At 42.2% G+C, this 27,853-nt stretch overlaps 1 protein-coding gene across 6 annotated transcripts in view; it reads left to right on the top strand.

Moving 5' to 3' along the window:
• PCCA (propionyl-CoA carboxylase subunit alpha) overlaps positions 1-27,853 on the top strand; it is a 417,069-nt gene that overhangs the window by 376,294 nt on the left and 12,922 nt on the right. For 3 of the 6 annotated variants that reach the window (XM_043582425.1, XM_043582407.1, XM_043582417.1), the window contains one exon: positions 26,451-26,591. The exons of 2 other annotated variants lie outside the window; for them this stretch is intronic. In XM_043582425.1, the coding sequence (XP_043438360.1) occupies positions 26,451-26,591 (141 nt within the window). Of the gene's footprint in view, positions 1-24,059; positions 24,167-26,450; positions 26,592-27,853 lie in introns of those variants that run through there. One more of the 6 variants, XM_043582456.1, reaches the window with a different exon arrangement.

Consider the following 27,853-nt stretch of genomic DNA (forward strand, 5'->3'; position numbering starts at 1 on the left):
GTAGGTTGTGATCCAGTGATTGGTAGCAAATGGACTCATGCAGCCACCACTACAGTTCGCTGTGAGAACATTCCAGCACCCCAGAAGTTCCTTTCTGCCTGCATGCAGCCAATCCCTGTCTCCTCTGCCAGCCCCAGGCAACCACTAGAAACACTTTATGTGTGTTACTACTTTGCTCCTCACAGCATCCTTCAAGACAGGTTACTCTCATCATCTCTGTTTTCCTGGTGAAACAGTCTCCAGCATCGTGAGAAATACTCCCTTTTGTGATGGGTCTTCTGTGTGTGCTTGTTACGATCGTGCCAAGCATTTCTGACAATCAGATATGGTGAAGTCTAGAGGAAAGAAATGTATGAGACTACATGGTAAACATGCCATTAGATGCCATCTGAGAGGTCATGTTTTCCAATCATCTTGAAGTGCCGTTGGTGCTGCTGTGTGTGTGCATGCACGCGCACGCCTTCTCCATCAGTTTGTGACTTTCATTAGAATGAATTAAGGTCACATGACTCTATATCCATTTCTGCTTTTGAAAAAGCAGACAGCTATTCACGGCAGCAAGACACAGACCCAAGCTTGGTTCTGATGCCCCTAGTCACAGGCAAAAATGTCAAGGGTAATTTACCCAAATGGGAGAAAAAATCAAGATGAAGAGAAAGTACTGACTCACTGCAGACAGCTGCAGAATGTTGCCCTTGGGATAGAGGTTAACTCAGTTGTGAAATAATGGCCAAAGCTCACACTCCTAATAACTTTTTCTTAGCCCTCGAGAAAGCTCCTCCATTTAATGTGAGAACACTTGGCAGAAGGTCTGCAGTTGAGTGGCTGGCTCAGCAGGAGGCCCGGATTGAAAGCTCTCCGTTTGTACAAACTCATTTGCATTTGTAACGCTTTTATTTTAAATCTTCCCTAAATGTAAATATTTTGGTCTCCTTTTCTCTATTTTTTAAAATAGAGTTTAGGTAAGATGAACCTAAATAAGGGTGAATCAAGTAGCTTCTCATACGCCCCAAAAGAACAAGTGGAAATGGTAGATAACTCTCAAGAGTGATGCTGAATTCTACTCCATAAAGAACCTGGTGAACGTCAATTGGAGGGCCCATTTCAGAAGTATATTGGAATACAGGGGAAGAGTTACTTAGGAAAGGTTCATTTGCACCTTTTGGAGGTGGTCCAATAGGTTTGATAGGTTTCTTGAAGAAGCCAGCAGCTTCCTGCCCGTCCGTGACTGCTCAGATAGACCATCCTTTTTCTGAACGGCAGGACAGAGGAGTCAGCAGAAGGGTGTTTGCTGTCTCCCGCAGTTGAGTGCACGGATGTAGGGGCCCCAGGACCAGCCTACCTCAACTGCCAGTGGGCACTCCTGGCATTCTCAGACCTCCAGAGGTGTCATGGATGTGAGCTGTCCACCCTGCTGCACTGCCAACCAGTGCCTGTCCAGAGGAGGAACACTAGAAGTGTTCCCTTTAGTCTCCAAGATTGCAATAGATTCTCTGAACGTGAGCCCTTCCAGAGCCTTCCTGGGTGTATCTGAGCGCCATGCTGAGAGGAGAACCAGCCTAGTCGAAGGAAGGTCGGTTCTTCTTCTTTTTTTTTTTTAATGTTTATTTATTTACTTTGAGAGAGGGAGCATGTGAGTGGGTGGGAGAGGCAGAGAGAGAGAGAGAGGGAGAGAGAGAATCCCAAGCAGGCTCCATGCTGTCAGCGCAGAGCCTGATGCGGGGCCTGATTTCACGACTCCTGAGATGATGACCTGAGCTGAAACCAAGAGTTGGACGCTTAACTAACTCAGCCACCCAGGCACCCCAGGAAGCTTGATTCTTAAGGCTGGCGCTGGCCTTGATCAGACTCTGCCACATGCCCAGTTTTCTCACAACCACAGCGTGATTTGAGAAAACTCACTTGGGGTCAGTTTTGGATCTATAGAACCAAACGAAATAAAGACTGAAGTATTGGTCATCCATACACCTGCAGATTCCAACCTTCTTGGCATGTGAGCATTGCTTGAATATTGGAAAATGTTAACTAACATTCTTCCATCTTTCAGGAAATCTGATGCATTTCAGTCCAGCATCTGATGACTGTTATTCTCTTCCTCTCCCTACCCACCACTCACTTGCCATCTGCTTCTCTTCAATGTAGACTTTATTTATTTATTTTTTTTCAACGTTTATTTATTTTTTTGGGACAGAGAGAGACAGAGCATGAATGGGGGAGGGGCAGAGAGAGAGGGAGACACAGAATCGGAAACAGGCTCCAGGCTCTGAGCCATCAGCCCAGAGCCTGACGCGGGGCTCGAACCCACGGACCGCGAGATCGTGACCTGGTTGAAGTCGGACGCTTAACCGACTGTGCCACCCAGGCGCCCCTTCAATGTGGACTTTAAAATGAGAGTCAAATCTCTGTCATTCACATGTAGAGAGCAGTGGTAGATAAGAGAGCAAACATTCATTTATTTTGAAAATGGAGGAGTGGATAATATGGTGTGTTGCCTAACTGTCCAGCATGCCATCATTCTTCCAGAACATTGTCTCTGGATAGGACTGCGTTCACCTTTGGCTTTCCCATGACATGGGTAGGTCATGGATACTAATCTAAGCAGCCTTGACTTTGGATTGGAAATTCCTTCAACACATTACAACATTACAAATACTTCTAGCTTTATCTACTGTTGAACGCTTTTGCTTGGCCAGCTGACTTCCTAATAGTCCTGTTGCAGTCTTGTTCTTTCCTACCTCTTCTACATCTTGATTCCTGGCATACTTTTCCAAGGAAGCTCACTGCTTCCTCTGCCCTTCTTCAGAATTCTTTTACTCCAAGACTTCTCTCCAGTCTTATCTTCTCCACAAGTCCTCTGACTACCTTAGGCCCTCCCTCTGAAATTCTACAGTATTTCATTTTCTCAACACGGACACTCAGAGAAATTTGCTTGTTTGGAGTCCCTCAGCTAGGGACAGTCTACCTCCGCCCACCACCAGCAGACATTTGGCAATGAATGGAGATATTTTCAGCTGTGACAACTGGAAAGGGGGACTACAACATCTAGTGGCTAGAGGCCAGGGATGCTGCATTGAGAAACGTGACCTTCAGTGATTCAGCCTAGATGATGTAATAAGAATCCTTGGTTCTTGTAGGACTTGAAGAGTACATCCTGGATATACTTGAGTGTATTTGGTGGCGAGGCTTTCTACTTCACAAGGCCACCTATTGTATTGTTGGAGAGCTCTGTTGGAAATTGTTTCCTTATGTTGGATTGAACTCTGCCTCCCTGTGCAGGTCTTCTGTGGCTGGGCAATAAATCGATTCCTTTCCCTACATGGAGGTGTTTATAGAGAGCTCCCTTGTGAGTCCTTGCAGCTCTCCCACCCCTCGCTGGTTTCCACATTATGCTTGGGCCCACGACTCACCTCTATACGTGTGTTCCTCACATGTCATGGTAAACTTCCTGACGGCAGACGCAGTGTCTTACTCTCTTTGTTTTGTAGCCCTGCCGCTAGTACAGTTAATTTAATCTTGTCCTAGAAAATGCTGTCTTGGAAACGACCAACCCCGTAGAGATGATTCCCCTGCTGGCAGTGGGGATCAGTCGGCTGCAAACCCTAATCCTGGCACAACATTATTGTTCCTTATCTTTTGTGTAGGGTATTTGTAGGATCATTACCTTTAAGGTGGAGTTTGTTGTTTGTTTGTTTTTGTTTTTTAGTTTGTAAAGGCGGTGAGAAAAATATTTATTTCTAAAGCAGGTAGAGACCTCAGCATTATGGACAGTGTATTTGCTTCCCACTTACGACTATACAAGTAAAGAAAATTCCTTGTATTGCGACGCTGTCCAGTTTGTTGGGTTAATCTGGGAGAGCGTATCAGTGACCTGGAATCGTGCCAACTTCCAATTAGCACTCTGTGTAGCCACTGATGTCACTTTAAAAGTAATTACTGCACGGGGGGAAAAAAAGGTAATTACTGCAGATTTTCTCATCCACCCTGAACATAGCATATGCATTTCTAATCCTGTACGTTATTATTCTCATCAAAAAGGAAAATTTTCTTTAGGTTTTTATAATTTAAAAAGTTTTAAACCTATCTTGATATAATTTAAGACTTCTAGAAAGAATGCAAAAATAGTACAATTATGAATGTCCATATAATTTCACTGATTCCCCAAATGTTAACGTTTTGTATAACATGTTACTATGTATAACATTTGTTGCGGTGGCTTTATTGTGTGTCATCCCACACCCCCATGATTGTTTTTCTGAACGATTTTAGTTAAGTTGCTAGCAACTTATTTTAAAGTCAGGACAGCATTCCCTTATATAACCACAGTGCAGGAAGTTAATATTGGCACAGTAATATTATCTAGTCTAAAAGCCTTTAAAGTTTTGCTGGTTTTCCTACTTATGTCTTTTATAGCAAAAGAAAATAATTTTTTTTTCTGGTTGGGGCTCTAATTCAGAAACACACATTGCATTTACTTTTCATGTCCTTTTACTTTGCTTCATTCGAAAAGAGTTCCTTGGTCTTTGTCTTATGTGACCTTTACATTTTTTTAAGATAGGTCTTTTATTTTGTCAGATGGGTCTCAATTTAGGTTTGTCTGGTGTTTTCTCATAATCAGATGAATTTATACATTTTTGGAATGTATACCAAAGTGTGGCATACCACCAAAGTGTGTTGTGCCCTCAGTACATCCTAGGGAGAGAGGCACATGTCCCATCACTGGTGATATTACTTTGATTACTTGGTTAAGGTGGGATTTGTCCAGTTTCTCTGCATTAAACTTACTACTTTTCCTTTTTCTAGTTGTCTGGTAAAGGGAATTGACACTTAAACTGGTCATTTCGACACAGCATGGTAGGTATGACAGACAGCCAGGGTACCATGGGAGCCATGGAATCCCCTGATGTGATGACACCTCAGCGGTGACTTAGGGAATGATTGTTGAATCAGCCAGCCACAGGAATCTGGGGAGGATATTCTAGAAGGCTACAATACCATGAACACAGCTATAGAGCCATGAAATAGCATGGTATGTTTAGGAAACTGCAGTGGTTGGCATCTTGAGTTCTGAGATTGAGTTCTCCAATCATGGAATCCTCAGATGGAAATCTGAGTGCGTGAGGTCTCATGGGAAGCTGGAAGTGAAGGTCCTGCTCTCTCTCAGGAATTGTGGGGTCTTTTTTTGTCTCTGAATTCTACAGTCCTCTCTTCCCTAATTCACAGAGCCAAAAGTAGCAGAAGTGTGGGCATTAGAGGGAAAATCACAGTATTTGATAGTTGTACAAGTTACATCATCAGTGGGATGCAATTTATTCTATTCCACTGGAAATTGATTGCTTTCTCAGAGAAGGTAATTATCTTTGCAAAAAGCTCATGTCACTTTTTTGTCTCATCTTTTCCAGCATAAAAATTATTGAAAATAAAAATGGGAAAAATGATGCAAATAAAACAAAAATCAACCTGAATCTGGCTTTGCAATATATAGCCGAGAAGCCTGCTACTCTTTGGCTTGAGTAAGAAGTTAAAATTGTGGAGTGGTGAATGGGTGTAGCCTCTCTATGCTCTTTGACACTCAGCCAATTTGAAATTTTTATTTTTGTGGCAAATGTTGCTAACTTACCCAAGTATGAGGTAGCAAATACATTTGGACTGCCCAGGACTTTTCCAGGCTCCTGTCAAGAAACTGCTATAATTCTCCAAGAGTCTCCAAATTAAATTCGTGTCAAGACATCTCCTTTGTTCTAGAAGTGAGGTCATCTTTGGAAAGTGGACATTAGCGATGCTGTGAGTGAGAAAAGGATTATGAACCTCTGTCTGAGCTTTAATGATGTCTGGGCAAAAATACATGTTCAGAAGAATTCCTTGAGGTTTTCAAGACCCTATAAATTTCTAAGAGAAATTACTAGTTCTGAGGCTCAGAGAATTTCATTCTTCAGCATTGGAACTTTTCATAACTATCTGCTTTTTGCCTCCTCTTGCTCGGGTAGAGATATGCAGAGCTTGGCCAAAATGATCATAGATTCTTTTTACTTTTCATCCACAATTTTGACTATCTTCTGTGTACCAGACACTATGATCCCTAACTAATGGAGGTCATCACATCGATGTGTGTATCAGTGCCAGCCCCAAATCAGGTAGCATAATCCAGTATTTCTAACTAAAGAGCCTTAATGTGAATGCTTTACTACATTCATGTGGCCAACCGTATTCTTTTGAGTCAAAATTTATGTAACATAAAATTTGCCCATTAATTATTTTTAAATATACTGTTCTGTGGCATTTAGTACATTTGCAGGGCTGTGGCCTCTCTCTAGTTCCAACGCAAAAAACAACTCTGTACCTCTTAGCCATCACTCATACCCCTCTCTCCCCAGCCCTCAGCAGCCACTAGTCAGCTCTCTGCACCTGGATTTTCCTGTTCTTATGTTTTGTATAATTGGAATCATAGATTGTATAACTTTTTGTGATTGGCCTCCTTCACTTAGCATAATATTTTTTTGTGGTTCACCTGTTGTAGCAAGTGTCAGTTTCCTGTTTTTTGTTCCTTTTTATGGTTGAATAGTATTTTACTACCAAGTGTATTCTTTTAAAAAAATGTTTATTTTTGAGGCAGAGAGAGAACACAAGAGGGGAGAGAGGGAGGTGTGAAGGAGAGAGAGAATCCCAAGCAGACTCTGTGCTGTCAACACAGAGCCCAATGCAGGGCTCAATCCCATAAATCATGAGATCATGACCTGAGCTGAAGTCAATAGTTGGACACTTAACTGAGCCACCCAGGCCCCTCTACCAAGTGTATTCTTTAAGTATGTTTAAAAAGTCAACTCCTCCCATTGAACTGTTTTGAAGTGATATTTCTAGAATACAAGCAGTTTAAAGACTCAGCAGTATTATGTTAGCAGATTTTTTTATAGTAGAGAAAGATTTTGTATTCTGCCCTCAAACCTTGTCCAATTTTAAAAAATATTTCTTTATTTATTTTGACAGAGAAAGAATGTGAGTGGGAGAGGGGCAAAGATAGAGGGAGAGAGAGAATCCTAAGCAGGCTCTGTACTATCAGCACAAAGTCCAACACGGGACTCCATCCCACGAACCGTGAGATCATGACCTGAGCCAAAAATCAAGAGTTGGATGCTTAACTGATGGAGCCACCTTGGCGACCCCTTTGCCCATTTTGTTTTTGAACAAGATACTGACTCAGTTCTCTGGTTCTGAGAGCTTGGCAATGACAGCAGACAAGATTTATATCAGCCTGGTGGGCAAAATCACTGCTGTCAGTTCATACTGTGGTGGAAAACTATGAGTTGGGTTGACAGGTGGAGGCCTTTCCACCTGTTATAGGTAGAAATCACAGGTGTGCAATGCATGCCTAGGACACTGTTTCCTTCCATTGCTTAGCATGGAACTGCTTTACCTTTTCTAAAATACCAACAGCCTTTGCTGTTCTTAAAAATAGGCCTAGAAACTAAGATTTTTTCCTTTGTCAGCAACAGTGTTCCCATACTGAGCTTATTGACCTGGGAGATAGTTTCATTCCACTGGAGTATTGGGCAGTGAGAATGGCATATCAGTCTGTTCCCCAGGAGATATTAGTGAAATATTTGTGATTCCGATATTGATGGCTTTTAATGTTTGAGAAACTCTTTCTACTTTTTTCCTCTGGACCAGGAGTCACTGTTTCTAGGCCACGTGGCTTCCTCCTCCCCTTCTGGTACCGTTTGACCTCTTTTATTTGGCAGGGTAACAGGCAAGCCTGTAGGGTGTCTCGAGACAGACGTTTATGTTGGGATGAATAATACTTTGGTAAAGTTAGTTTCAGCCTTTCATGTCATGCCTTCTCATGATAAAGAGCATGGGTTGCTGCTGTTTCCAAGATGGACTGATGCTCGTTGCGACAAGCACTTCTCCACAGAGCACTTGGCCACAAAGGAGCATATCTGTCCCATCATCTTGAGTGGCAAAAATAAGACCAGGGCTCATGTGAACTTTGACAGACTTCCTTATAGAAATAAATCTTAAATATATTTGATATTAAAAATAAAACTTTTTCTCTCACAGAGGACAGTTTTCAAAATGACACAGAAGAAGCCAAGGAAAACAATATTTTATGTTTTTGGTTCATAGGCTATGTGAGACTTTTCTGGAGGTGCTAGTATTTGATTGTCCCTAACTTAAGAGTCTATAGAGTTTGAAGGAATAGTCAATTAAATCATGCTTCTGCCATTGGGGGAGAATGAATAACAGATTTTTTTTTTTTTTAAGATGGACAATATTTGAATCCCATCCTCAAATCCCTCTGGCTCTGAACTTAATTGAAGTAAGAAATTTGGCAAGAATGGAGTCCCACTGTCCAGGAAAAGAGCTAAAACAATTCTAGTTCAACTCCTTTTCTCCTGGGACCATCTTCAGATTGAGGCAATTAGTTTTAAAATGAATGGAGTTTCCAGATTCTCCACATTCTAACAAGATTGTAGAAAGGTTGAAAGTCACATAGAAGTCAAACTGGTTGAGTGTATAATTTCCTCTTGCAGATGCCAGACCAAAGGCAGTAGTGATCTAGTACTTATATTTGCTGTCATTTATTGAGACTAGAATTCTCCTTGGGATATATTATAATTTCTTTAATATTAAAGTTTCTTTTCGAGGGATTTGTACTTAATAAGTTTTGTGTAATAACGTATGCATTCCATTTGAAGTTACCTTGCCAACTTTTCTAGGACTTTTTTTTCAGCCTCCCCATAGTTTTTAATAAACCAAGAGATCAAATGAATACTCCCCCAGTTGCCCAGATATTGGGTGGTTATAGCTGGTTTCAGCCTATCTATAATCTGTAAACATTTAAAGAGAACCCCTTTTGAGAAGATACTTTGAGCCCAGAGGTATTCTCCAACCTCAGAAGGTCACTTACAGAACCAGAGAAACCTTCAGTCTGTATTAACATGTTTCTTTCTCTAATCTCACCCTTCAAATGATGTGTATGATCTCATTCAGGGGCAGCAACATTGGGGTCAAAGAAGAACTAACAAGAGAGTAACTGTTGACACCAGAAAACTCCCCAAACTTAGCAAAGCTGGAAAGTTTCGAGGTAGCTAGAAGGTTTTGAAAGCTATTTTTAAGTACACATAGCATAAAATATATTGTGAAGAAGTTCACCTAAAGACTCTTACCCACGTACATCTATGTAAATTCCAACGTATGTTTACTCACAAAAACTTCTTGAGACAGTAGACAAAGTCAGCCATCATCCCAGACTGTCTTTCTTGCTGTTGAAATTTGCAAGAGGTATTAAACATATTTAGTAAGCCTGGGTAGAATAAAAGTATTCTATTGAATGTTGATAACTCTAAAGACATGTCTATGTTAATTAAACCAACAAACTTAAACTAGTTTTAATACTGAATAATTTCCCTGATTACCCATCCAGAGGTAGAAAAATATGACATCCTAGAGAAGATGGAGGTAGAAAATCCACATCACAAAGGTACAGAGTAAGTATCCAGCTTTTCTTCAAGGAGTTTTGGGGGTATATCTGCCTCCTATCAGAGGTCTAGAGTGATTACTTTCATTTTTTTCCCTTTCCTTAAGTGCAAGACAATCCTGTTTCTAATGTCCTGAATTGTATACACCTAGAAGTATTTTGAGATGAATAGGGGAGGTTTGAATTGCTTCTCAAACCACATTTCTGGTATTGTAGAGATCACCAAGACAGTACAGTTGTTTGTAATTCCCCAAAGAACTAGATTGCAGCTTGAATATCAAGGGACTGACCTCATCTAATTAAATTTTCTTCAATTTGCTTCTTTATATCAGGGAGAAGACTTGCATTCCACCTAAAATTAGAATTAAAAGATTTCTGTGTTCTAGAACTTCAGGGTTTAATGCATTACATCTTTTAAAAGTCTATATAAAGTGTTTTTAAAAGGACTTTGGGTGCTCTCTTTCCTGAAAGCATAATTCAGTCTTGGCTTTTATCAGCCCCCAAACATCGGTTTCCAGCTGATCATTTGTAGTAAGGCCTAGAAGAAATTTCGTCATCTGTTTCCTCTGTGAAGCGGGTTGTAAATGGCCACGAATCTTTCTAATTCCTTCCTAAGTTTGGCAAGATCTTCTGAAAGTGGAGGTCAAAAGAGCTTTATAACTTAAAAAATCTGTTGCTGTCCAGGGGACATGAATTCTTTGCACTGGGGGTCCAGGATATATCTGCAGAGAACATTGTGTATGAAGGCCTGTGGCTGGCAGGGCCTGATCTCAGGGCTCTGGAAAGTAGAAGGAATTGTAAGAGAAAGATGAGCTAGTCTGCTGGCCATTCAGGTGCTTCTGCTGAATTCACTACCTGACTTTTAGTGTTTACTTGAGGAGCCTGTATAATACCCCCGGTGCTCTGGGGTGCCTGGGTGACTCAGTCAGTTGAGCCTCCAACTCTTGATTTCGGGTCGGGTCATGATCCCAGGGCTGTGGGATCAAGCCGTGTATTGGGCTCCACTCTGAGCACGGAGCCTACTTAAGCTTCTCCCTCTCTTTCTCCCTCCCCACGCCGTCCCTCTCCCCCACATGCACACACGCTCTCTAAAATAAAAAAAATTAAGTTAAAATTAAAAAAAAACATTACAATATAGAAGGTTGTCCAATTCAAAGGATCCATCATCTGGCCATTGAGTAGAATCTTATTTTAATCTCAATAACAACTCAAACCAATAAGCCTTTTTATAACTTAATCATGGACACCCCTCAGAGCTGTCCCCTCAGGAGAGTATAAGAAATGGAGCCCTCACAAGTCCAGAGGTTCACTCCCAGGGTTAGCCTTGGAAAGCAGACTTCATTGTCACAGGCGGTAGGAATAGTATAGCCTAAACAGTGTCCCTGGCTTCCCAAGAGAACGTGAGACACCTCAGTCACAGATCTGCTAAGCTGTCACACTGAGCAGGTACTACTGGATTGGGACTTTACCAGCTCTAACAAGACAACAAAGGCTGAGATGACAAAGGTCCCCTCTTATCCAGGACCCCTTATGACGAACTCCTCTGTGAGCTTGCGCGGTTGGAGAAAGAGAATGCTGACACCAGTCGCAACTCCAAATTGTTACTTGTACTCTGACTGATGGGCTATAAATCAGAGGTTTCTGTGACCTCCTTTCTCTCTTTTTTTTTTTTTTAAGTTTGTTTATTTTTAAGAGAGAGGGGGTATGCACATGACCAGGGGAGGGGCAGAAAGAGAGAGAGAGAGAGAGAGAGAGAGAGAGAGAGAGAGAGAGAGAGAATCCTGAGCAGGCTCTGTGCCATTAGCACAGAGCCTGACATGGGGCTCGATCCCACAAACTGTGAGATCATGACCTGAGCCAAAATCAAGAGTCAGGCACTTAACTGACTGAGCCACCCAGGCACCCCATACTCATAACTTCTTAGGTTTATCAGTGATTATCATATATGAAGAAAGACTATGTCACTCAGAAGATTTTTCTACCCAGAGCAAGAGTCAAAGAAGCATTCTTTAGGGGCTCCTGGATGGCTCAGTCGGTTAAGCGTCCGACTTTGGCTCAGGTCATGATCTCATAGTTTGTGAGTTCAAGCCCTGTATCAGGCTTCGTGCTGACAGCTCAGAGCCTGGAGCCTGTTTCGGATTCTGTGTCTCCCCCTCTCTCTGCCCCTCCCCTGCTTGTTCTCTGTCTCTAAAGAAAAAAAATAAAAACCTCAAAAGGAAAATATGTGATTAAATATTTTTGTGATTTAATATATGTGATTAAAATATTTTTTAAAAAATAAAAGGGGCCCCAGAGATATCCCTTGCCCCTTCTGCCATGTAGGACACAAAAGAAAGATGGCTGTCTGTGAACCAGAGAGCAGGCTCTTACCAGACACAGAATTTGCCAGTGCCTTAATCTTAGACTTCCCAAACTTTGTAACTGTGGAAATAAATGTCTGTTATTTGTAAGCCACACATGCATGCTTTCTGTTACAGCAGCCCTGAAGGTCTAAGATAGGCTCCCCTGAAAAGGCTGCTCCAATAGTGGAGTAGGGTACCTTACATCCACACTTCTCCAAGGGTGGTCCCAGATCAGCCACCTCAGGGTCTCTTCGGAACTTATTAGAAATACAATCCCCCACCCAGTCCTGAGTCAGCAACCCTGGAGGTGGGGCCCAGCAATCTGCTCTAACCAGCCCTCTGGGTGAGTTTTGAGTCTTCTGGGTGGAGAACCACTACTTGTGCTGTCTTAATGGAGAGCACTGCCCCTTGATGCCGCTTCTGCTGATTCCATGTGTATCAAACAACCATGGATGTAATTTGTGTACACACACTACACTTGTGGGATGTGCTACTTCCCTTTACAAATGTATTTCTGATTGTAAATTTACAGGATGGTTTTCACACATCAGTTGCTTGTGAGCTTGACAAGCAAACCCATCTAGCTGAGAATGACCCATTCTGTGCTATAGAGGAAGTCTGTAGCACAGTGTAAGTCTGAGGAAGTCTAAGGCTGTGAAACAGTGGCCCGGCCTGTGATCTAGGGTGGATTCACTAACGTAGATGCCATGGGGTGAGTCAGCCCAGCAGCCAAGGTCCCATCCCAGCCCTCCTGGGGCTCTCTCTTTCCTGACCTTATATTCCAGTGGAAGAACTAACTGATAGTCAGCCCTCCTGGTCTCTGGGTTCTGGACACAAGTGAAGTGTTTCCTAGACTTATTTTCGTGGACTGCTGTGTAACATTATTTAACTGTAATTGTAAAAGTGTTAGGTGTTTTTCAATTTGATTAGACAGCTTTCGCTTAGGAATAAGTCCACAGGGAAATGATCCTAAATTCTATGACTAAAGCTTCGGGTGATTTCTTTTGGCATTTCTGACCTTCTAGACTCAGAAAAATCACTGCGTGGTTAACAGTTTATAAAGTTAAGAGAGCTTTATGTTGATTGATATGAATGTTAGTATTTGAGTGAAGGACAGCTTCCAGGACATTATTGTGGAGTCATTGCAACCAAGCTTGGTTATCTGCTCCGTACAGATAACAGGTCATGCTGTCGGGGACAATTAGAGAAAACGAGAATGAAGTTGAGTGAAGGACAGGGGGATAGAGCAGACGGCAGACATGGTTTGTCAGTGCAGCCTTGGGAGGAAGGGCCCGAGAAGCTGAGGGGCAGCATACCCAAGGCCTTCTTACATTTACAACTGTGCCTCATAGTCCTCAGGAATAAGAGAGCTGAGTCCTGGGGAAGAGGGGCCAGCCGGGCCAGTTGGGGCTATTTTTCTGCATTCTGGAGTTGTCATAGCAGAGTCTGTGTATTATGGAAGGGGGTTGGGAACAACACAGGGGTATATGGGAATTTTCCCTCTGCTTCAGATGAGCTAAGCATGCAAAAAGAAGTAACCTAACTTCCTTCCTGTGTTTAAAAACTGATAGTCAAGGATGCTGACTGGCAAAATACCATGGATTTCCCCCTTTTTATTTATTTATTTTTATTAAAATGTTTTATTTATTTATGTAGAGAGGTGGGGGCGGGGGGAGGGGCAGGGAGAGGGAAACCCAAGCAGGCTCCACACCATCTGGCCATCTGCGTAGAGCCTAATGGGGGATTCGATCCCATGAACCATGAGATCATGACCTGAGTCAAAATCAAGAGTCAGATGCTTAACCTACTGAGCCACCCAGGTGCCCGAATTCCCCCCTTTTTAAATAAGGCAGCTTCCTTGTTGTATTGTACCCAGTGTGGATGCATTTATAAAAATAGATATGTATGTTTGTGTTTTTATAGATTTACATGAGTAGATTTACAATCCAAATTATTTCATGACTTCAGGGGAGTGGGATTGGAGGGGGGATTATTAGCTTGTTTTATATACTTCTTTATTATAGGACTCTTACAAGTCTTTAACTCTTGCTCACTTCATAAAAGAAATCTTAAATTTTATAAGAGTTTTCAAAGTTCACTCACAAACTCAGTCCCCAGTTCTCTCTCTCACTTATAAATCTCTCAATTTCCTCAAATATGAATCTCCTGCCCTGAGAATTTAGAACATAGACCCTAAGTCTGGGGCAAGATTATGATAGATTAGCATAGATACAGCAAAGTTTCCAGGTAGTATGCTCATGAGAATTGAATAGAAGGCCACATTATTAGGCTAAGAATATTATCAGAGGAAATTCCAAATATAGGAGACTGAGGTGTGAAAAATAAGTTGTGTGTTTCCATGTGCTTGAGAGAGAGAGACTTAGATCTATGTGTTTTGATGAATTCTGGAATACCCAGTACAGCCTCCAGTGTCTTCTCAGAGAATATGCCCAAGCATTCTGGTATCTGAATTTTGACTTCATGAGATATTGTGATTTGTAATAAGAAATACACGTTTGGGGGTGCCTGGGTAGCTCAGTTGGTTAAGTGTCCAGCCTCGGCTCAGGTGATGATCTCATGGTTCATGGGTTTGAGCCCCACATTGGGCTCTGTGCTGACAGCTTGGAGCCTAGAGCCTGCTTCAGATTCTGTGTTTCTCTCTGTCTCTGCCCCTCCCCTGCTCATGCTCTGTCTCTCTTTCAAAACTAAATAAACATTTAAAAAATTAAAAAAAAAATACATATTTGTTCTTCATCCCATTCCTGGCATAGAGCTCCTAAAGCCCTTGGAATTTCCTAAGTGAAATGAGTGATAAAGGTAAAGAGAGCATCTTTCATTATTTATAACGAGCCCCTTCCAGCTACAACTGAGCTTAGGTTAATGAGTGACTTTTGGAAAGCCTCTAAGGATGAGGGGGGGGGGTTGCTAGTTTCCAGGGAAACCAAGAAGGTGATTAGAGTTCTGGAACTTTCAGCCCTACCCCCCCCCCCGCCAACCACCAAAAAAAGAAAAAAAGAAAAAAAAAAACTCTGGGGAGAGAATAGAGGCTGGAAGTTAAACTAACCACTAACAACCAATGATTTAATGGATCATGATTCCATAAGGAAGCCTCTGTAAACTCTAACTGAAGAGGTTTGGAGAGGTTGTGGGTTGATGTGCCAGGAGGGTGGCACACCTGGTATGGTCATGGATGCTCTGCACCCTCCCTCATATTTTATCTGTGCATTTTTTCAATCTGGCTGTTCCTGAGGGGTTTTCTTTTGTAATAAGTGAGTAATCTAGTAAGCAAACTATTTTCCTGAGTTCTGTGAGCCATTCTAACAAAGTTTCAAATCCGAGGAGGGAGTTGTGGGAGCCTCCAATTTATTTATAGCAGGTCCATCAGAAGCACAGGTGACAGCCTGGACTTGTGATTGGCATCTGAGGTGGGGCCAGTCTTGTGGGACTGAGCCCTTAACCTGGGAGGTCTGACACTAACTGCAGGTAGACAGTGTCAGAACTGAATTGATTGGTGTGGGGAAAATGCCCACACAGTTAGTGGCCAGAGTATTCTGAGTATGAAAAAGTGTTTTGTTTTTCCTTTCACTTCATTTCAAGAGAGGGGCTAACATAAAAAAGCCCCCCTCACATTTATTACATGATTTATAGTCCTCATCTATATTTATATTTGTGTTATTTATGAATGTCTTTTCTCTCTGGCCAGATTCTGGTGTTTGAGGTCAGGAGCCAATTTTTCTTATTTATATTGTATTCTCATATTACCCATATGTGCATGATAAATAGTTTTTGAATGAATGAACCATACTCTTTCACTAATTGAATATGACGTTATCTAAGGAAAGGATGACCATAGAATCCTGCACTGCCCGATCTGGATGCCTTCTTAATATCAGAACCAACTTCTTTTCTTTGGTCTTAGACCCAGGTGTCATTTTGAAAAATTTAGTCTATTTCCTTAATGTGGAACCATAGAACTAGAATTGTAACAAATAGAATTTGCTATTCCATGATGCTTTACAATATACAATTTAAAAAATCACAACTACCACTGTCTTTTCTTTGACAATCAGAGGTACTTGGGAAGGAAAGAGGAAATCATATTTGGTGAGTGGTTACTGTCAGGCACTTGCTACTTAGTCTGCAAAACTTTTTTCAGTTTAATCTCTCAGTCATTTAATCCATGTTTTATCTTGATTTTAGAAATGAAGAGATTTGTTCTGAGAAGTTATATCACTTGGCCAAAAGGTGAATCTATTGGGATATCAAAATTCAGGCCATTTGGCTTCAAAGACTTGTGCTTTTTTTTCTTTGAACTCTCTTCTGCTTCCAGTATGGTGGCCACGTCTCCTTTTACCTCTGTTGTCCACATGGCTTTATAGGGCTTGTCTGTCTTCAATACTGTATCTTCTGTATAATGTGCCACATGTGACATGCCAGAAGTCCACTTAGTAGCATGGGTTAAACTTCTGAGATATGTAAGAATTCTAAACTATAAAATTGCTAAGCAGTCCACTGATAGATTGCAGAGGCCAAGGGCAGGCCACAGCAAAATGGGCCCTTTGGTATGAAGATAATTTTGAGTTAAAAGCAATCAAAACCCAGCAGATTCAGGAAAAGCTCTTTATCTCCCGCACAACTGCCTAAAAAGAATTTAGTTAGGGGGCCTACTCCAGGAAGAGAGCTGTCACCACAGATGACTACATTACACCTTGAGCTAGGTACAGTAGATAGGGAGGAAGCTAGCAAGGCCTGTTTGATCCAAGTCCTCCATGTTCTGTTGTTTCTGAGTGGCCCAGCAAACACTTGTTTACCAAACATTTATTCTTTCTCATTCTTCCTAAAGGTTACATTCCTTCCCTTTGAGGTCCCAGACCCATACCCCCTTCTCCTCAGTGTTCAACATGACAGAGATGCCTTATTTTGCCTGTGTTGGCGATTTCATGTCTGTGTGGATTTCCTGTAACTACAATTTTAAATTTGATCTTCTGTTCATCTTATGTCCACCTGATCCTTAATCCAGCTAGAAGGACCTTGAATGGCAGAGGAAATTTCTTCCTCCCTGACAAGATCATTCCCAGTACTTTGGACCAGGGGTTGTTGGGTTGTGTAGGAGATGAAAACTTTTTCTTCTCTCCTCTTAGATTTCAGTGCCTGGAGCCTTGCAAATCAAACTGACAAAAGGCAGATTAACAAAAGAAAAAAATAGATTATGTTACGTACTTATATACATGGGAGTTCCCAAAAAAATGTAAAATAAGACATTTAGAATGTGGGGGGTTTATACTATCTTAACAAAGTACACTATAGTGTGGGGACAAAGGAAAGGAGGTTTGGGACTTCTGGGGGTGGGAGTAAGTTGTGGGAAGGTAACTAGGAAATGTAGGATAAATATGGTATTTTTAGTGTGGTTTCTCATGCCGACAAGAGCCTTCTCAGGCCATAAGAGTAGCTCTGGAGCAGTTCTCTTCCTTGTGTATGAGAGAAAGACACCTGCTTCTAGACCAGAAGGGGAGGGCAGAGAGCTCATTGCTTTCAGCTCAAAGCAATCCTTTCAGCAAAAGGGCATGTTTTGGGGTGGCTGGCATACTGTGCCCTTCTTTAGTTTTCTGCTTTCATCTTCTTGGCCAACAGTTTACTCCACAATATTATCCTCTGTACTTTTGTTTGCTTTTGCCTTGATATATTTTAGTTTCAAATTTCTGACCAATATAAGCTAACATTTTGCCTTATTAGATTCTGAGTTTCTTTAGTGAATTCATACTAGTAAGAACATTGTATCATTAAAAAAATCCATATAAAGCCCAGAGCACTGTTGAACAGCCCCATGGCATCGGTACACTCCCCAGATCTCTGATGTTCCATCTCAGGACTAAAGAACTTTCCAGGGGGGGCGCCTGGGTGGCGCAGTCGGTTAAGCGTCCGACTTCAGCCAGGTCACGATCTCGCGGTCCGTGAGTTTGAGCCCCGCGTCAGGCTCTGGGCTGACGGCTCAGAGCCTGGAGCCTGTTTCCGATTCTGTGTCTCCCTCTCTCTCTGCCCCTCCTCCATTCATGCTCTGTCTCTCTCTGTCCCAAAAATAAATAAAAACGTTGGAAAAAAAAATTAAAAAAAAAAAGAACTTTCCAGGGAAGGCCAAGATCCCTATCTTTTTTCCCCAGAGTTCACTTATTCTGCGCCCTGTAGACAACATTACTTTAACTTGAGATGAGCACAGAACAATTCAAATAGAAGAGGAGGAAATGGAGGCGTAGGGACCATAGCGAAATGGTACACTTCCCTACCTATGTGCTTATTTACATAATTGTGTTTTTATAACACTTCCTGTACTTTTCTGTAAGCTGATGCTGCCCTAATTATAGATTTTCAAGAGAACACTTCATTGTACCCCAAATTATATAGTGCTTTAAAAAGGTACCTTCTTACTGGTTTACCAAATACCTCATAAATGCGTAATTACGTAAAACTGTTCAGGATACAGAATAGAAACAGCCTGTACTGTTCACAGATGTTGGTATTGTTACATAATTGAGCACAAGGCTTTCAAAGATCTATAATATTTTTCTTGTATGAAAAAGAAAGAAATGACTCATTATAGTCATAATGTGTCACAGAGACTCCTGATCAAACAGAATGCGTGTGTTCTGTTTTGTGAGTTCTGTACAGAACATTGTCAATGGACTTGCCTTGGTGGATGGGAAAGTGCCACTTATTCCAGCAAATTACCTTTGTGGCATATGTACTTGCTTGTTAGACAGCTTGCGGGCACCTGGGTGAGGCAGAGGCTGGGCCCCTTTATCCTGGCACACCTGCACACTGCGTCCCCACAGCGCCGGGCACCAGGGAAGTTCCCCCATTCACTGACTCGCTCTTTCAGAAACCCGTTGAGGACCCGCAGCCAGCGCTGTCCTGCAAACTGGGAGCGGGCTGGCTTCCTGTACGGTAGCTCTGTGGCTTTTCCTTCAGTTTTGGCTCTATCTTGAGACACCAGTGATTCAAATTGCAATGAAGGTAACTCCGTGGAACACAGCTGAGGAAATAGGATTGGTTAAGTGCCGGGTTTAATGTTTAAGTTGCAATTTAATTTTCAGTGCTATGGTGACAAAAGATGCATTGCTGATCTTAGGATATTAGAATTGGAAGGACTCGTGTTTCTGAGGAAAAAACAAAATTGGAAAAACAAATTAGGTTAGATTTTTACATGATTGACAGATGTCCCCATGTTTTTCTCTTCCGAGGAAATTGCCTTTTGGGAATGAGCCGGAGAAACACACGAACTTATTCCTTCAAAGGCTTTGATATCAGCCTTAAGATTAGTTCTTTTCTCTAAGGATACTTGGTCTTTTTTAGCAAGAATTTGAAAGATGCGGTGCAGAAGTGGGCTTCACGTATTTTTCTTGTTTTCCTTTGTTGGAATTCACCTCCCACCTCTCCTTTTGTGACTCTTGCCTCAAAAACTGTCCTTCATGAGATCGTTGCACCACTGTGGCTCCTTGTGGCACATTGATTGGTCCAGCAAAAGCCTGGAGTTTGAGAACCAACTTAGCAGCGAGAGAATAAAACCTGGAGCATAGATTGATTCATAACTGTAAGTGGGCCAGTGTTGAAAGTGGCATATTATGTCACTGCCACATATTGACATTATCAATTATGTGTCATTAAACAGCTCACCTCACTGAATGATTTACTTTGTGTGTAACTGCCTTTTTCAATTAAAGGGAGCAAACGCTGGGGAACGGGGTCACAGTATCAGAAACCATATATTTTCTCCTGTTAACACCAGCCTCGCAGCCTCGCAAGCGAGGGGTGTGTTGGTGTTTTGCTTCAGGCTGTACTGCTCTAGTTTAAATGGTCCAAACAAGTGATTAATGATTGGGGGCAGGCCCTTACACTGCTTTCCAGATCTCTTCTTCAGCATACTTCCATTTATGTCACCTAGCCACACGCTTGGGAGGTGTTACTTCAGCACAGATCACACTATTTTGTCGGCATTGGTTTCCATTTTGGGGACCCTTGATGTTGCTCTATATACATGTACCTGTTCTCTGTGTATGTGTGTATTTACTGAAGAATTATATTAAGCGTACTGTAATGCATATATACTCACGTGTTACTTATTTATTAGCACAATGACCTAAACCTTAAACTCTTTGACATGGCGTTTGCAATGCAGGTGTTCCTGATATATAAAGACTATATGGTCCAGTGAAAGGTGGGCTTGCCCCCACCAAAGCAGCTCTGGATTTTTTTCTCCATGTTTCAGTGGTGATAATTCGATCCAGACGATGCAGTTTCTTGGGACGTTCTTTTATTGTCTTACAAGTCGATGTGGTATTTGGATTTCGCAAGGCTAAACCATACACGGTGTTTCTCAAACGTGCGTTTCTCAAAAGTGCGTTTGCGAGATATGTTAACTGTTACTCTGAAGTTGAGAATTTGAACTATTAGTCGACCCACTATATTTGCTCTCTGTGTAAAAGTTTGTTATAACAGTGCTAATTACTAAGCAGCTGGATTTGTGAAAAAGTGCACAGCAGTAATTTGCACCTGACTGTTGCTTTGCTAGGAAAAGAATTGTGATCACATACATGGGGTGCATGCGCTTGATCTATAAACTTCCAAAGAGCATGTTTATCTGTGGACCTTCAACAGTTTGACTTTTTGAGTATAGCATTTGGTTTCTGTATGTGTACCTCTGAGACACTCGTTTTTACCCTAATAGGAGCTGTTGAGCACTAATAGGACATTTTACAAAGAGAAGGGTAGCATTTTACAAGACTGAAGCTTTTAAATGACTACGTGCTTCTGCTTATTATGTTTTGCTAGTTTTAGGGGGCCAGACAAGAAACAAGATTTCCTTTCTAATTCCTTACTCTCATACAAAATCATGAACTGGCCTAGTCAGATGTCAGTAAAATCATTGTTTCAGTGGCAGATCAGAATGGGCCTGTCCCATTGGACTCACATCCTGAATAATTCTTTCTACGCAAATGGAGTAGATAACACACCACACCGAAACCAGCGGATTTTTGTGTTTGGTTTTGGTCTATTAAGAACAACTCCAGGTCAGGTCTTGGGAAAGAATTTATTTTTGCCCTGTGGATGCGTCGGAAACATCTGCTTCAGGTAGTTGACAGGTGTTCCTTATTAACCCATGAGCCAAAGACCCAGATAGGGAGTTCTCACTATTTGAAAACTGCACATTCCTTGTGTTTGTAAGTGTATATTCAGATTAATTCCACATACCTCTTATTTGGATTGCTGACAGACAGGAACTTCGAAAAGAAACGGGTGCTTTTAAAGAGGAATGTGAAAAATGAAATTTGCTTTCTTAGTACAAGAGTTTTTCTGTACTTTTAAGAACTGGTGCTCTTGGGCAGAAAGGAAAGGTTTCAAAGGAACCTCATCTCCATATGGTTTTACTCGATAATCCTTTATCCAACATCTTCAGCTCTCATTCCTTTGCTTTCTTGCCTGTGGCTACATTTCTATCTCGGCATCAATTAGCACAGTGATTTATACAACAAGCAAGCAGTTTAGAGGTAATGGTACACAATTAACATCTCATTCCACCATAAAGGGTATGCTAAATACCCCAGTCATTGCTTTCTCTGCCTGGAATTGAAATAAGTGTTTGTCCTAATTCATATGCTATCTGATGTGAAGTGGGCCGGCTTTGTACTGCACTACACCATTAATCTAATTATAGCTAGCTGCAAATGAAGTGCTGTCTGAGCACGGAGAGTGAAGAAAATAGCCTTTTGTCATTTAGCCTGACTCTGCGAAGCAAGATCACACTTTACGGGGCAATACTGCGAACTGGAAATCTCCATAATATTGCTGCCTGTTGCATCTTTTCTAATTGCCACAGCATTGTAAACACAACCGGGCGCTGATATAAATAGAGCTGTAGATATGCTGTCATGTGGGTTGTCGGAGAAAGTCCTCCGAGTGCTGTTGGATTAAATGATGCGTCCTGATTGACAGCTACCTCGAGACTGTGCGGATGGAGTTGTCACAGCATTATGCTGAGGGGCTGCTCCGGTGGTTGCAGCTGTACCGACTCGGGGACAGCCGCCTGTTCGGTTCACCTTCTTGGCCCGGGGTGTGTGTTGTGGGGGGGGGGGCGGTGGCAGGGCTGGTGGAGGTAGGGGGGAGCTCTCCCAGAGAAGGGCAGCCACAGGCTCTGATCCTCTCTGTTTGGGGTATTGTTTCTTGCAGATTTTTTCTTGCAGATTCTTGCAGGGTCGGTTTGGTTTGGCTGGGCCCGATGCTGCTGTATTTTGCACGGCATTGACCCCTTGCTGTGGTTTTCCTCCAGTGTTCATAGTGATCCCACAAAGAACTCAGGAATGGGGAAAACAAAAAACAAAACAAAAACCGTTGAATTAAGACTCCAAATGTACCTCAGTGTTCTAATGTATATTTAGTGAGGCTTTTTTTTTCTAGTTTTCTGAAACTCCAGTGTTTTTAAAGATGTCTTTTTTTTTTTTTTTTTTTGCAGCTAGTCATTTCTGACACTTTAAGAACACTGACACTTGCTCTCCAGCTCAGAGTTAGGAAAGTAGATTTTTAGGGGCATGTTGGAGTGTTAGCTCTCACTGCCACACCGTGGAAATGAAAAGGCAGTTTAATGTTGGAGACCCTTGGGACCAGAAGGTGAAAACTTGGAAGAGGAGAACCTTATATCTGAAGAAATGCATCTGCTCCCTTACTTAGTGAGGGTTGATATATGGTATATGGCCGGTGCTTCAGGATGTTTTGGGAACTGATGTAACATAATTCCCAGCAAAGTGCACCATTTACCCTTGACTGAGATGGCCCACGGTTGCCGTATGAAAACACGAGCAGTTCATCAACTGCACATGTCCTGATCGTTTTGGAAGAATGGCATAGGAGTGGAAACCAGAGGTGGGCTACTTTAAGGTGAAATCACAACTGAGACAGTATGCAAAGCAGCTTGGAAGCATTCATCCTGCAGGGAGCCCATAGGCCTCCAAGGCCTGCAGGTGCGAACACTCGGGGTGTGTGACTTGGTGAAGTCGCTGGTAAATCTCAGGGCAGTACAGAGAGGCACACGGATTTAAACTCCCTAAGGAGGCGCAGACACCAGCGGCAAGGCATTTTGTGTGACCATCTAGCGCAGTGTAGCCGTAGCAAGGGCTGCTTTACGCGGTGGTGTGCGTGTGCGTGTACTGTGTGTGCGCCTGGCACGGGTGGGCTTGCCCATCTGCAGGATGTTTCTGTTAACCAACCTGACCAAAAAGCATATACCCCCCCCAAACCGTGACCACGCATGGCTTCTCCCCAAACTACCATGGCTCTCTGCCCCCACCTTTTCCCCCTTCGTTAGGTTCCATGCTGAGAGCCGTATGTTCATTGCAAAAACAATTCCATTGTGTTCCTTTTAAGCGTCCATCTCTTGTAGTTTTCTTCCTGACCCTTTATGTCTGGTGTGATTCCCTTCTCTTTCTTTCTTGTTGAACTTTTTGGGAGAAATTTTGTTAGACATGGTTTTACATTACAGACACCATAAAATTCATTCGCTTAGAGCCTCTGGCTGGGGTCATTAGAGAACACCTCCCATGAATATTCCCTCCCATCACTGTCCTTCCTACACGGGTTGAGCTGACCAGGCCACCCCCCACCCCGGAGAGCACCTGTTCTCAGCGTTAAGTTCCTCCACGCGGAGCTTGATAATTTGTGGTTTATGAGCACCTCCCTAAAACCACAGTGAGGTTCCATCTACCGAAGAACCCAGAACGAATCCAGTTCAGGCCCCACAGATGTTTCTTGTGACCTTGCAGGGTGAGAACCTTCTGGGTTCTTCTAGGATTGTACTTCTCCGTCCTATCAAGTAACCTTTAAAATCTTGGACTCCCACTCCCAGAACCTCAAGTTTGTGGTTTATCTGCTTGAAAACAGTAACAACAACAACAACAACAACTTAAAAGCACAACTCTCCGGGGAGGTTTCATGGAACACTTTAGGAATATTTTAATGCCTAGAGTAAAAAACCAAACTCTTTGCGCGTCATAGGGCATTTTCCTGAATTCTTTTAGCTCGTTGGCTGGCTCTGCCTGAGCCCCATAAGAATCAGAGAAACCAATAAATAGCAGTTTTGATCAGAAGTTTTGAAAGCCGTAGTGTACACTCTTAAACGACTTCTTTTCTGGGGGCAGCAAAAAGCTTTTATGGCTCTCACCAGGCACTTCATTCTGATGGGCCCATATGCTGCACCCGCTTAGATCCCATCCCGCCAGCGCGCCCCGCGTCCGCTGCACGGCGGAGCCAAGACGTTGTTTTAAGAGGCGTGTTTGTGTGGGCACGCTGAAGGGGTCAGGACACATCAAAGGTAATCTTAAAAAGAGAACCTCTTGCTGCCTCCTCTCTTTATATTCAGAAAGGTCGTTTCTTAGCCAACTATTTGCAAGGAGGCCTCTCCTGAGGCATTTACCCCGTTGTTATTTTTTACTTGTGATTACAATAAGTCGCTTATCCCCCAAACAGATTTAAGAACAATAAACAAATACAAGAGGAAAAGGAACATCTCATCAATAACAAAGACTGCATCTAAAGGCGCTGAGTTTTGTGACTCTTTTACATCTCTTTCCAAGCAAAGCAGGAGTCCTACAGAGAAAGGAATTCAAAAGATATGAAAATTATAAAAATAGTAAAAGGATCCAGTTTTAGTCAGGATCTTGTAATTTCTGGGGAGAAATGGAGCTCGGTACGATCTCAGCTCTTTATTTACATTAAGGCTTGTTTGTGATATAGCTAAAATTAGGTTTTAAGCCTGTCCACTGTGGTGAAATGTGATAAATCATATTGTTCACAGTGCAGAAAGAGCCTTTCCCTGAATTTAGACTTCACATTTTGTAGTCAAATGGTACAAAAAACAAGGGGAAAAAACTAGATCTGTGTGCTACACTGAACCTGGACAGCTGGGCCCAGTGCTGACCAGTCACGTGTTGGGAGCCGGGGAGGGCGCTGCCAGCTAGAAAAGTGACTTTGCTGTGGACTCTCCTGCTCCTAGGGGTGTTGGGTTTTCTTTTCTAAGGCAGACAGAGCACAGCTACGAAAACCATGCAATTTGGTACAATTATGTTATCCCTTCTTTCTCCGTCCACCCCCCTACCCCCCCGCCCCGCCATGGTCTAATGAAAGACTTTGAGGTACAATTCATCGCTGATAAGTAGTCCCTCTGCCTGGAATGTTTATTAGACTGACAGCACAATGCACTCTCCTTGCCACTTAGGACTCAGATGAATTTTAATAGGAGCAAAAAGCTTTTATTTGCACTGTAATTTCACTTAAGGATCATATCCTTCAGAAACTGGCAGACACTTGTATGTCTTGATTGCAAAACACACACTCAGGAGTAAAGAAACATGCAAAAGATGTTATTATTCAACCTGTCACAGTGGCAAATCTGAGCGGAACTTAGGCCATCGGTGCTCCTCCTGGGGGTCTCCCTTGCCCTTTTGGAACAAGTCCCACGAAGAGCACCCAGAAGGAATTCCGCCATGCCTGTACAGAACTAGAGGGGGAGTTCTATTTTGCCTTTGCATCCCTGCCATCATGATGCCCACAGGCGGCTTTGAGTTACAGCATCTTTTTTCGAACAAAATGGAGCTGCCTCCGTGTTGTATCTCTCTTACCCAAGGGAGATGCAACTTGGAAGGAATTCAGAAATCTTCAGGTGCTGGTTTCAGCCTCACTGAGTAACCCCTCCTCAAACCAGCTGAGTTTGTTTCTTTTTGGGTAGACCAAACTGTGGCTCTTCTATTTGTTCATAGAGATCCAGGATATTTTCCCCTGCCAGGCAGAAACTCTATTAGAAATGTTCTGTTTGACTGAACTCCCCTTAACCTGCCCGATTGTTTGAGAACCATATACAAAAGGTTCCATTAAAAATACTTGCTTGTGCATAATGTTTCTCTTAATGGCTTAAAGTCTGATATTATTGTCTCTCTGTGTAGAAGATAGTCCTTCTATTTCATTTTTATCTACCCTAAGCGTCTTGGTACCTTGGAAAGACTACGCCATGTTGTGCCCAAAAAGAAGAGCTAACTTTTTCTGTAGTGAATATAACATACTGTGCCTCTAGAAAGAGATTGAATTTTAAATATTATTTTGCCCCAAACGAACACTGAAACCCTTTGTCTTAACTTGGTGGCACGGCCGCTCTCGCGGGGAGCAGGAGCCTGAGACAGCGATCTGCTGCCATCTGCTGGCGGGTGCCCGCAGAGTCACCCCTCTCCCTCCTGCAGATCCAGCCAGCTCATAGAATCCGTGTTAATTGGGATAAGTTTGTAAGCAGTGAAGGGAATATAAGGAAAAATCCTCACTGTTTTCTTTACAAAGTTTTGAGATGTTTGTCTTACAGGGTGACTGCTATTTCTCACTAATTAATTACTGGAGTTGTTCTCGTTTCAAGAAATTTCTTAAATAACCAGCTCACAACATGTGCCAGAAACAAAATGACTATATTTTGTTTCTCTGTACAATAATTAAAAACCATTGAATTCAAAGATGTGATCATTTAAATTTCAGAGCTAAAAATCTGATTCTGAAAGAATGCTACCTTTGAGGAAAAGTTCATTTAGACTCACTTACGTTTTTTTTACCCCCTTAAGTACAAGGTGCATATATTAACCAAACTGGCTGCAGAACTGAACAAATTTATGCTGGAAAAAGCGGCTGAGGACACAAGCAGTATTCTGCGCTCCCCGATGCCTGGTGTGGTGGTGACCGTCTCTGTCAAGCCTGGAGACATGGTAAGGACCGAGCCTGTCTGTGGGATGAGGCGGACTGAAGCGCGATCACATTCTGTGCAGCTCTTTCTTGACTCCTGCCACCCCCACAAAACCGCTAAATAGCTTTTGCACATTCTCTGTCCAACTGCTTCACATTTGAATTGGGTTAGTAACAGTATCCCTGAGTGTCTCCCCTACCAAAGACCTGGGACTGGAATAGAAATAAGGCCAGAGTAATTCTGTTAATTGGCAAACGCAGTATTTTGGAAGTAGTTTATTTAACATTTCTATTTGCTTTCTAGTTCTCTGTGCTTTAAGTATCCTTGAAGAACTGACACCAAGCGATAGTCCTTTGATGGGGAACTCTCTATGATTTCTGGGGCTAAGGAAAGCTAATTCCATAAACTGTGCGGTACAGAGCACTTCCGTAACTTGATACATATAATTCAGGATCACAGTTTGAAGCTTTTCATCTTGACCTTGTGACATTAAGGCACAAATCAAAGCTATCTTAGTATTTCCTCACATGTTCAGAATCACCATAACATGTTATGGACGGATTGGTAGGATGCATTTTCATAGAGCATGGAGAGAGAGCTCTATTGATTCGCAGCAAAAATTTGTAAAAAGAAAACAAAGATGCAACCAGGTTTCTAGGGGACAGTTAAATACTAGCATTTTTATTTATGTGCTGGAAAATCATGGCCCAACATGATAGTCTTTAATGGATGGTATGGTGGTGACTCCATTGTGTGTCTCAGTGAAATCACAGGAGTTTACATACTTTCCCGTAAAGAGTGCATTAAAACTTCCTCTGTATTTCTTTATTAATATACTTAGTAAAGTCACATGGAGAAAAACTCATGTAGCTTGCATTGGCCTCTAGAGAAATATTTATAATAAAAGAATATTAAGAAAAAATGATCAGGAAAAAAAGAAAACGATCAGCTTGTTCTTTAAATGATTAGCCCTGAAATTGATAAGTGAAGTCAGAAAACTGACTTAGCAGTTGCTCTTACCTGATGATATAGAAACAGAACTCTACCCACTCTTCTAGAAAGGCATAGGAGAGGCTCAGTAGCTATGAATTGTTATATTTACTTTAAAGACTTTGACATTCCTGGAAGAAAGCCCTCATTAAGACTGTCTTATTAAGGATTTAGGAGAAGTGATACATAAAATTACATTTATATGTTGAATATGGGGAGGGGTTTGCCTCGTTGGTCTTCATTCTAAAGGGTTAGGGTCCTAAGATGATAGCTCGTCGGCCTTGACATGAAGAA

Source organism: Prionailurus bengalensis, chromosome A1 (assembly GCF_016509475.1).
Source record: "Prionailurus bengalensis isolate Pbe53 chromosome A1, Fcat_Pben_1.1_paternal_pri, whole genome shotgun sequence".
NCBI lineage: Eukaryota > Metazoa > Chordata > Mammalia > Carnivora > Felidae > Prionailurus > Prionailurus bengalensis.